The 12,094-nt window shown below is 37.1% G+C and overlaps 3 gene segments (V, D, J or C); 1 reads left to right on the forward strand and 2 right to left on the reverse strand.

The window, feature by feature from the left end:
* Positions 1–2,740: 2,740 nt before the first annotated feature.
* Positions 2,741–3,310, reverse strand: LOC118806016. The segment is given in 2 exon segments: positions 2,741–3,039; positions 3,165–3,310. Coding segments are annotated over 2 exon segments (351 nt in total).
* A 509-nt stretch (positions 3,311–3,819) lies between these two features.
* On the forward strand, positions 3,820–5,859 carry LOC118806013. The segment is given in 2 exon segments: positions 3,820–3,892; positions 5,449–5,859. Coding segments are annotated over 2 exon segments (372 nt in total).
* Positions 5,860–8,627: 2,768 nt separating this feature from the next.
* Positions 8,628–9,087, reverse strand: LOC118804935. The segment is given in 2 exon segments: positions 8,628–8,929; positions 9,048–9,087. Coding segments are annotated over 2 exon segments (342 nt in total).
* Between the last annotated feature and the right edge of the window lie 3,007 nt (positions 9,088–12,094).

Consider the following 12,094-nt stretch of genomic DNA (forward strand, 5'->3'; position numbering starts at 1 on the left):
ATGGTGCGCATGACCAAGAAGTTCCATATTTGATCACATCTGACCACATCACATCATTAACACTTGGCAAAGTTCAGGCGCTGCACTTGGTGGCTTACTCTCTTCTTTTGTGGAACTCTGCAAAAAGCTTTCGTTTGTGGAGGTCTGAGAGTGGATTTACAAACTTGAAAACTCCAAGATTCAACTGAACTGTGCAGTTCTGACACTGTAATCTTTGGGTTCCTCTTTTCTTCTGTTTATCATCCTGTGCATGGGTGCAATCTGCTAATGTGTACTCTTTATGGGAAATTTTCAACTGTTCCATGTTTTTCCAACTTTTATATTATCTTCTTGATTGTGCTTAATGGACTAATTTTCTAATCTGAGCAGGTCTACAACCTTCTGTCTCATGTCAGTTGACAGCTCTGTGGTTTAGCCCATGTTGATGGATGGTAAACTCATTTTATACTCAAGTAAAAGAAAAAATAGTCAAAGACAGCAATTTAGTTCCTGGAGACTAAGAGCGATTAAAAGTAAGATTTTTTCCCCAATTTTTTTTTTTTGCAGTATTCTTTAGATAGATAGATAGATAGATAGATAGATAGATAGATAGATAGATAGATTCAGTAGCAAGACATGTAATTGCACATAAACTTACATATACTATGCAGAAAAATAGAAAACAAATAAATCTAGACATAAGTTAAAGTACAAGAGAAATAAAATAAAAGCAAAAATAAAAATATATCTATTTACATATTCACATGGCATATGAGACAGATTTGTTGTATTTACAAGACAGCAGGCACTGAGTGGTATGAGGTAAACTAAAAGCACATATTATAGACAAAACTCTTTAGGGTTATGTGTAATAATCTCATTTTGAAAGAAAACACATTTAAAGTAAAGAGAACACTACTTACAGAATGCATAGTGCCAACAGTAAAATTTAATAAATTTATAAACTTAAATTTCAGTGAAGGGTAATGTTACTTCTACAGCATACAAAGACATTTTGGACAATTATATGCTTTCAACCTTGTGGCAGTAGTTTGGGGAAGGCCCTTTCCTGTTCCAGCATGCCTGTATCCTTGTGCATAAAGCGAGCTCCATAAAGACATAGTTTGGTGAGTCTTGTGTTGAGGAACTCCAGTGGGCTGCACAGAACCCTGACCTTAACCCTACTGAACACCTTAGGGATAAATTGTATAGCTGATTGGAAGCCAGGCCTATTCGTCCAACATCAGTCTGACCTCACAAATGCTCTTTTGACTGAATGGGCACTAATTCCTGCAGACACACTCCAAAATTGGAAAAGCAGAAAGCCTTCCCTGAAGAGTGGAGGCTGTTATAGCTGAAAAGGAGGGGCAGGGTTTATACAATTAGGCAATCTTACATGTTACTTATTAAATTACTAAATAATTAAATAACAAATATTTTTAGAAGCAAAGTCATTTTAGAGGCTGGCCACAAGCTTCACTGCAGCTGATATTTTGCTATTCAACTCAAGAACAAGAAAACTGACAAACGAATGAAAATCCTCTGCAGCTATTGTAATCTTTTTTTACTTGCCAGCTGACAAGTTAGCTAGATAGCTAATGACACGCTATCTCATGTGTGTTTGTCACTGAACAGAAGTGCTTTGCAGTGTTATGAAATTGATATGGAATTCAGTTCAGCATACATTAAAGAGGACCTATATTTTCCTGGTTTATCCCTTTTCTTTAGTGTGTTATGTAGCTTTTTGTGCATGTAAATGGTCTGTAAAGTTATAAAGCACCAAGTACATGCTAAACATAGTAACACTCACCCACAGAAAACACAGCTGCCTGAAATGCCTTTTTGGAATTCTGACCCTTTTCCTTTTGTTAAGGTGACGCAATCTCATAACACAGTCCTTATTGCCCGCCTACCGGCAAGCTTGCCACAACTTCAAACAACACACAGTAACTACTGGAAACCGGGAAGATTGTGTTAAGTTTTGTAGCTGTGTCATGAAGAAGCTGACCTGACTTTCAGGATCGGGCTCTGGCTTCTGATACAGCAGAGCAAAATAGCCATACTAATGTTTACAGTTGCTCAAGAGAGAAGGATCTGTCTGCAGACTGCAAGACAGGGGCGGAACATATAGGGGCAAAACCGGTCTGGCGGTTGAACAGAGTGGGTGAGCTGACCAACCAAAACACACTGGACTCATCAAGAGGGGGGCTTAAAGAAACAGGAGCTCTAACAGAGAGTTTCAGACAAAGATGTACAGTATGAGAAAAATAGTGTGTTTTAGAAGATTGAAGCATGTAAATCAATTCGAGTAGACCCAATAAATAATAATATGTACAGTGAAAAGTCTCCTTTAACTGCGCACTTTTTTTTGAGGTGGAACATTACAACATGAAATTCTATTCCATCTGTTTGTTCTCTCGCTACTCCAACAACAGCTCTGCAGCGAGGTGTTATGTGTGTTCCAAACTGGAAAGCAGCTTGTGCATTTTTGAACATGATTTTTGTTTTTTATTTTGAGAGACATATAGTGCTTAATACAATTATGTGTCATATTTTTGGAGCTGCACAACTGGGATGGTAAGTGGGGTGGCAAACACTGCAGAGGAGAGAGTAGATGCTTCCCTTTTTTCACCCCATAGATCTGCTCCATTTGAGATTGTGCAGTTCTGCTTTATGACTTGTGTCTTCATCTCCTCTTAACACCTGCAGCAGTGCAGTCTCTGTACAGTCTGACTGAGGGAGGTTGTTGTATGACAGCTTTTTACTGTGTGAACCTTCCTACATAAAATCCCATACAGTAATAATCTCCTGCATCCTCAGGCTGGACTCCACTGATGGTAAATTGAAAGTTAAGCCCTGAATATGAACCACTGAATCGTTCTGGGACTCCAGACTGACGTGTGCTCGCTGTATAAATCAGGAGTTTAGGAGCTTCTCCAGGTTTCTGCAGGTACCAACTCATATCATCACCAACTCCACTAGTTCCAGTACAGCTAATGGAGACACTCTTTCCTGCTTCAGCAGACAGAAACTCAGGAGACTGAACCTCTTGATGGGAAACTGAAGAAAGAGAGAAAAAAAAATAGAGAATCAATAAAAACTTAAAAATGGTACTGTATGTATTGAAATTATATTCTTATCAGACTCAACACTTCAGAAGAGTGTAGAAATCAATGTGCTCTCACCTTGAGGAAAGAAGGTCAGTGTGGTCAGCAATAGAATCAGTGTGGTCATCATTGTGCTGTGTGTGAGTGAGTCTGAAAGGACTGAAGTCTCCAGTGTTGATCACACCAGCACTCTTAAAGTGTGTGGAGCTGTGATCATGCAAAACCCTCTTCTATCAGCTGCACTTCCTGTCTTTCACATGCAGTAACTCACACAGCTCATCACTGGAGATACTTATTCCATTAAATTAATATAAATATTGTTATTTGTTCTTTTAATTTGACAGATCTGTAGTATAAAAAGCCTAGTAGTATAAATGCTGTTGAGTGAAAATCACTAAAATACAAGTAAGTAACGAAATACAGTAAACTTTTTCCTTTTTCAGCTTACATTTTCTTTGTTTTTCGCTTTTCTTGTTTCATATTCATGTTTCAGCCATTATGGCAAAATCTTTTACTGAATACCAGCTTCCTGCACATGAGCCAAATAAATAAAGACTGTAGATAATATCTGTTTCCATTTCTCTCTCTCTCTCTCTCTCTCTCTCTCTTTCTCTCTCTCTCTCTCTCTGACTCTCCTCAAATGACCACAGTACAGTATTCCAGTAGGGGGCAATAAACTGCTATAAATTTTATCTTCCCATCAGAGTTTAGCTTGTTGTGTCTGTCAGAATCTGTCTGGAGGTTTTTGGACGGTGAGTGAATGAGATCCACTCTTGGACTTTTTGAGGAGCATGTCAATGTTGTAGGTAAGTGCAGAATATGATCAGAAACATAGAAAGATATTTGACGTAATTGGAAATGTGTGAGTAAATGTACAACAGGATAAGCCAGACTTTTTCAGATACATAGTGTTGATAAAAGTGAGTGACACTCACTTTAAATTTTAGTGGATCTAGGAACAATCTAGACATGTTTTACTGATTATCCTTTTGATGATGATAAAATAAAAACATAGAATATATTTGGTTTTAAACAAAGTCAGACCAAGGGAGAACAAACTGTTGATAAAGCTGGAGTTTATATTGCTCAGCACTCAAATGTGAAGTTAATACCTGATAAATAGCTGTAAATCATGAATCAGAAACATCATCTGTGATGTGTTTGGGGTTTCTGGTTAATGAAGCTGCTATAAATCATAAATTAGATCATTGTGTGTAGCAGGTTTGAGCTGTTCTAGTTAAACAGTGCAGCTTTAGTGCAGGAGGTTTTTGTACAGACACTGAATGAGGCTGTATCACTGTGGAGGACTTTTGGTGGAGGAACTCGACTCTCTGTCGGAAGTAAGTCATTTTCTCTTTATTATAATGTATAATTTGATACAAGCACAAAATATAATATGAAAATTTTGCAAATAAAAAAATCCCCCAATATTTGAAATGAAATGAAATGTAACTATTTATTTATTTCTGAGTGAAAATCTGCTGTTTAAGTTGTAGACTATTCACATACATTCATTCTTTCAAATATCAATGTTTTAATTAAAACATGATGAATTTCAGTTAATATTATCTTTGTTCTGTGTTAATAATGTCACAAAAATCTGTATTTGTATATATGTTTAAGCTAATGTTAGTATTTTTACTCTGTAGTTGAATACTAAGTGATAAAATGTACAGCCGTATGCAAACATTTGAATATCTCTGGCCAAATTACATGTTTTGTGGATTATTTTAAAATAAGTAAACAGGTCCTCTATAGGAAACAAACTTAAATATAACATCCTTTTTAAAGCTCTTTTAATTTGCGTCTTTATTTATTTCATTTGCTGCATTTAATATATTGACAAAAAACAAGATATAAAGACCACATTTAATGTTTTATTTTGTTCCCTAAGGAAACAAATGCAATAATTGTGTAATAAAATGTTTTTGTATTCTGTAGAATAATTTGTGAACTTATTTTCACTTAGAAAATCTACAAAACTTTTTGTATACAATTTACATGTAAATATTTATTGATAATTTTCCAGAATTGCAATTTGTTGTGTGTATAAAATTTGAACATGTGACTTTTTTTTACTTATTAAATTACTACAGCCATATTAATAAACAAGAGATGAAACAGAAAATGTTGATTGTTTACTGTAAATGATGAAATGTGTTTTAATGAGCTGCTGTGCTCAGTTCTGCTTTATGATTGAACTGAATATGACTATTTCAGACAGCAGAAACACCTGACTATCATCTCTCTCTCTCTCTCTCTCTCTCTCTCTCTCTCTCTCTCTCTCTCTTTCTTTCTTTCTTTCTCTCTCTCTCTCTCTCTCTCTGTCTCTCTCTCTCTCTCTCTTTTGTTCTCTCTGCAGGTGATGCTCGGCCCACCCTCACAGTGTTGCCCCCCTCCAGTGTGGAACTGAAGCAGGGGAAGGCTACACTGGTGTGTTTGGCCAACAAGGGCTTCCCCTCAGACTGGACGCTGAGCTGGAAGGTGGACGGTAACAGTCCGACGTCAGGTGTGAGTGTGAGTGGGGGTGTTCTGGAGAAGGGAAACGGCCTCTACAGCTGGAGCAGCACCCTGAGCCTCACTGAGCAGCAGTGGAAGAACATACGAGCAGTGAGCTGTGAGGCCAGACAGGGCAGCCAAAGCCCAGTCACCCACAGCCTGACCCCACAGCAGTGTACTGGCCTCTGAGAGTGTGACATACACAAATTTTCTCTAAATATCTGTGTTCTACTTGAGTTGTTTTGCTCCTTTTCTGATTTTAATATCATCAATTCTAAACTTTACGTCTTTTCAATTGTTTGAATGATGTGCTTCACTGTTTGTTTGCAAAATAAAAGCTTTTTTGAATCAAATCTCTTTTAGACTATCTTCATTTTGATAATATTTGCATGATATAGACAGATGAAAATACTACCTGCATTTGAAAGACAAGAAGTTTTTGGAAAAATAAATCACATTGATCATATGAACAGTTACTGATTTCACATTAAAATCTTTTAAACTTTACTGTAGTGTTGTAGTTACAGAAACTATTGTTCTATTATGGAAATGAATCAGTTGTTCTGCTCATGCAAGTGTGAGTTTCACATCACAAACCACAAACAGACCTGAGACAGCTGTGTGTGTTTGTGTGTGTGTGTGTGTGTGTGTGTGTGTGTGTGTGTGTGTGTGTGTGTGGGATTAGTGAATGTTTGAGGTGTGAAAGCTGAGGAAACGTCTGGAGGAACTATAACAAAACATAAACACTCCAATCAGTCCATAAACAATCGTAATCTAAACCTACAAAACAATGACCCCATTTGCACCTGGTCACTTTATTTGGCTGGTATCTGGATTGTATCCTGATAAGATTTTAGCCACATGCATTTACACTCAAATGTCAAATGTGTCTCCAATTACTCAGACTGAAATTTAATCATGTGTGGGACAGAATGTGCAAATTTGCTCGTTACCAGGCAACCAATTACCATGTGTTTATCCCTTCAGCCTCTTACGCCCAATCCCATTTCACCCCTTGCCCCTACCACTTAGCACTTGGCCCTCTGTTTTGCCCGTTCACGTCTAGGGTTAGGGTGTCCCAATTCTTGTTGAGACAGAGGAGTAGTGTGAATTGTTAGGGCTATATGGCCCTGTTATGAAAAAAAAAAAGAAAAACCGGCAAAATGGCTGCACAAGCGACCAAAGAAACCCACAAATGTAAGTATTTTCTCCGTTATAAAATTACGATAACCATTGTATTATTTTAGTTTAATGTCGTTTCAATGTATTATGGTCGTTTTCTTCGTAACAAGCAAAGAAAATTGTTAAAAGTATGCTAACATCTCGGTAGCTAGCTAGCTAATTTTCCTGTTCCACCTTAAATAGTCCCAGCAGTATTGACGCCTGAAGCGCCAGAATGTAATGGCTGCACCATTTAAGGTGGAACGGGAAAATTGGAACAAGAATAGCTGAATCCAGCTTTGTATCACCAAAGAATTAGCAGTGGATGATAATAAATAATTGTCTTATATGCCCTCTTTGAAAGCATATGATGCCCTTAATGTAACTAAAGCCCAGCAGTGAGGTCACTGAACTGTTCCCTTCTCTCCTATCACTGAAGTCAAGCCGGGTCGCCTACAGAGAACTGCTAATAGCCTGTTAATGAAGCAATGGTTTTTTTTGTTTTTTTTTGAGGGTTGTCCCATTTTATAGGGCAAGATTTTAACCACTACCCTTTGTAACTCCGTTGCAAGGAGTAAGGGTGACACTCGAAAACAAGGGGTGGGGGTAAAAAGAAGAAATGGGATTGGGCCTTAATCTGCAGTTTGTTTTACAGATTACTATGTGCATCCTCCATGATTATCCTACTGGCAGACAGGGATCATGTGCCTGGTAAAATACTGTATAGGGACAAGTTTCGGTTGTACTGGTAGGGGTTTTAGTTGTTGAATGTGTCTTGGAGAGACTGTAACATGTGGCTCACATGTATCTCAGACCACCTCCTGAAGTGGTTTGAGTGACTGGATTTGAATCTGTTCTAAATGTGTCTTGGGTGCATTTACACCTGCAGTTTTATGTGGCTTGGCTTTCAGATATAATCCTCATACTCAAGATGCATGAAATGTCCAGGTGTAAACAGGGTCAATATGTCTACATGACTAAATAAGTATCTTTCAAAATCAAGTGATGAATCTGAATATATGTTGTAACTGTTGAAACAAAACCTTGCATGGAAAATAAAACATTCTTAACTCATAATGTAAGTTAATAGAGCAACATTTTGCATGTTAAACCTGGCCAAGTGCTGAAAACCAACTTCTGGATTATCCTGCAAAATATCAGTTCTATTTGATTCAAAATCTAACTATGCTGTTTTACAGATGACCTAAGTGTTATCTGTCTGAATCTCACCCTGAAATAATGTAAAATCTCCTCACTTTCTTACACAACTGTTTTCTGTATCTCAGAAATCATTCTGCAGTGTAGAAGTAGAAGAACAGAGTTTGTCTCATTTGTCTTCAGAACTTCTTACAGTCAAATGTTTCTGCTGATTTTTTTTTTCTTCTAAAGGGGCTTTAGGAGAGAATTTAGAAAATGAATAATTACTCATTAGAACAAGATTGAGATTGGCTTCATTTCTCCAAAGATAAAGAAGAGTTCATCTGAAGAAAGACATTTTTTCTTTTGGTTATAATTTTTCTTTCGATTCATAATTATCTTAGTGTCAGTTAACGAGCTTGTTAAGATCTATATCTAACGTTAACTGTCACAGCTCACACTCTTACAATAAAGTGATGGAGTGATGCTGTAGAAGAAGGTTTTATAAAGAAACTTTCAGTAGATGTTCTGTCAATAACCATCTAATGGTAATGATAGCCATGGTTTCACTGCAAGGATTTTCTTTTTTATAGCACATAATTGGAAGTGAAAGTTAAGATGAACACTGCATGTTTGTGTCTGCTCTGTGTCTCTTCATCTCCCCTCAACACCTGCAGTAGATGCAGCTGCAGCAGTGCAGTCTCTGTGCAGTCTGACTGAGGGAGGTTTTTGTATGACAGTTTTTCACTGTGTGATCACTCCTCCGCTATAAGCTCCCAAACAGTAATAATCTCCTGCATCCTCAGGCTGGACTCCACTGATGGTCAGTTGAAAGTTAAGCCCTGAATATGAACCACTGAATCGTTCTTGAACTCCAGACTCACGTGTGCTCGCTCTATAAATCAGGAGTTTAGGAGCTTCTCCAGGTTTCTGCAGGTACCAACTCATATCACTGTCAACTCCACTAGTTCCAGTACAGCTAATAGAGACACTCTTTCCTGCTTCAACAGACAGAAACTCAGGAGACTGAACCTCTTGATAGGAAACTGAAGAAAGAGACAAAAAGAAGAAGAGAATAAATATATTCTAATAATGGTAAAATAGTTTGTATTGAAATTATATTCTTATCACTTCAGAAGAGTATAGAAATCAATGTGCTCTCACCTTGAGGAAAGATGGCCAGCAGTAGAATCAGTGTGGTCATCATTGTGCTGTGTGTGAGTGAGTCTGAAAGGACTGAAGTCTTCTATGATGATCACACCAGCACTCTTAAAGTGTGTGGAGCTGTGATCATGCAAAACTCTATCAGCTGCACTTCCTGTCTTTCACATGCAGTAACTCACACGGTTCACCACTGCACATACAGTGGGGTCCAAAAGTCCAAGCCCACACTGAAAATCAAGAGAAAGTTGTAGACTTTTGAAAAAGTTTAAACAAAGAAAAGTCATGATAAGTAAAATTAACACCATGTGGTCAAGATTCTGCACTATTTCTAAGTCTTTATTCAAATTTAGGCAAGTTTTTTGACCATGTTAAGGCATTTATGCAAAAAGGTTAGGTTTTTCTTATTTATTTTTTTCTTCATTGAAACACATGTTCAGACTACTATCAGCTTGATCTGATCTACTCATTAGAGGCTTTTGCACGTGTGTAGTCCACAACAGAGTGTACGCTCTCAATAAAAGAACAGGGGGACCTACCAAATACTAAGAAATGCTGAAATTCATGTAAATATTTTAAAGATTCCGCTCAAATTCAATCACTCAAACTACTATGTTGATAATATAATTTACACTAAAAAAAGTTTTAGTGTAAATGATAAGAGAGGCCCAAAGATTTATTACACACTTCTACAAACTTAGAATAACTCAGTCAAGTTTGCACTGAAGTGAACTGAGTATTGCAAACTTGACTGAGCTATTCTATCACACTTAGTATGTGTTAAGTCTGGGATTTTAAGGGGTTAAGAAACTCTCTGGAACATGAGGTTTTACACCACTGTGGTGTAAGATTGGTGTAAAACATCACAAGGAATTTGACATTTTACACCTCTCTTAACCTCTCTTTGCACACAGTAAGTAAGGGTGGAGATAGACTGTTGAGATTTATGAACAACACGAGTTGGTATAATGTAGTGGACTAACACCACTGCTCTTTATGCAGCAGATTGAGGTTTAATTCTTCTCTCAAGCAAGAACACCATGGGTTACAAATAAGATTCCTTGGCAGAGGTGGACAGTAACAAATTACACTTTTTTACATCTTTTTACAGTACTTGAGTAGATTTTCCCTGTAACTTTTTGAGAACATTACCAGCACACACAACCAACATACATTATCCAATCTGTCATCTTCATTCATTTTCAAATGAACTAAATTAAACAGTAGCAAACTATGCGTGACATTTTAGGCATTCCAATCTTCTTTGTTGGAAAAAGATGAATTTGGAAGCCTTATAATGTAATCATCTAACTATTAATGCACTTTTTTGTCCTTACACAGTACACACAGTTGTGTAAATAATGTACACCAGCACAGCATACTGTAATCAGTCTCAGTGCTCAAAACTTTGAAATTTAGTTTTTTTGTGTTTTGCCATGTTTTTGTGATCTTTGTTTGTATGAATTATTTCCAAAAATATAGCCAAACCAAATCAGAAATTATTCTAATTATGATTGTGGATGTATGAAAAAGTAACTCAAAGTAATTTGAGTTGTACTCATTTAAACGTACCTGAACAATTTCCTTCATTAATATTTTACTCGTACTGCAGTAAATTATCACTACCGTATAACAAAACTCTTACTTAAGATGGAATTTTCAGTAGTCTGTTTACCGCTGGTCCCCGGGCAAGACTATAAACACTACATTTGCCTACCTCTGTAACATGATTGAAATGTAAGTAACGCTGGATAAGAACATCATCCAAATGCCCTAATGCACTGTGAAGGATGGCTGTTCTATAATGGATTTAGTCATATTCATTCACTGCTTTACATGACTATTATTGAATTAATCACTGATTTCTTCAAAGTCCTAGAATGCATTTTGTTTGTGGCTAATGTCCATCATGTTCATTTCAGTAGCATATTGTGCTGGTTTTTGACAGTGGAGAGCATAACTGTGCTTGTATTTTCAGAGGTGTTATGAAATGGGAAGTGTTTATCTGCAACATCTGGTTCACTGTGTTTTCATATAATGTTGCATATATTGTGAGTATTGAGTGCTTCTTTGGCTTTGTACAGTTGTGTGCAAAGGTTTTGGCACTCCTGGTCATTATGATGTTGTTTTTCTTTTTAAAAATAAGGGCACATTCTCTCCACATTTTAATTCACAAGTACTGTTTATTTAAAAAAAGTGACCTGTGCAAAAGCTATGGCTCATTTTATAGTTATTTATTAATTAATTTATTTATTTATATGACTATATACGACTATAAACGTGTGTACAAGTCAAGGACGTGAATATTGTTTGTGTGTGATTACAGCTGAAACAGTGCATGTATTTGACTTATGAGAAAGTCTCTACCACTAGAGGGTGGAATTTAAGTGCATAAACACAACCATAGAACATGTGAGGACGTGTGTTTGTCAGAGCTGACTCTGAAACAGATCATGAGTTCCAGCTACAGCACAAGGAGGTTTTTGTGTGATGCTTTTTCACTGTGTGAACACATAGCTACTACCAATCTTATGTGCACTCAAACAGTAATAATCTCCAGCATCTTCAGCCTGGACTCCACTGATGGTCAGAGAGAAGTCCAGACCATTCCCTCCAGATGAAGGATGACCTCCACCACCACTGAACTTAGAGGAAACTCCAGAAAATCTCTCATCTAAAAAATATATCAGAAGCTTTGGCTCTTCTCCAGGTTTCTGAAGGTACCAGGATGTATAATAACGGCCCTTGGAATCTGATCTTTGCTCATTCCGATAAACTACAGTGTTGGATTTGCAGTCAATAGTGGCTGAATGACCAGTCTGAGCCAATCTAGCAGCAGTTTGAGTGACCACAACCTGCCCCAAAGAACCTGCAGAGATGAAGAGACTGTGTGAATACAAATGTTCCGTAAAATAATTACACGCATGTACTTTATTTTAAAAATGGATCTTTAAAACTGAAATATAAAACAATTATAAAGTGAATTTTCTTACCCAAAGCACATGTAACAAACATCCAGATGAAGATGGTGATTAAAGTCATGATGGCTT

Source organism: Colossoma macropomum, unplaced genomic scaffold, assembly GCF_904425465.1.
Source record: "Colossoma macropomum unplaced genomic scaffold, Colossoma_macropomum, whole genome shotgun sequence".
Lineage (NCBI taxonomy): Eukaryota > Metazoa > Chordata > Actinopteri > Characiformes > Serrasalmidae > Colossoma > Colossoma macropomum.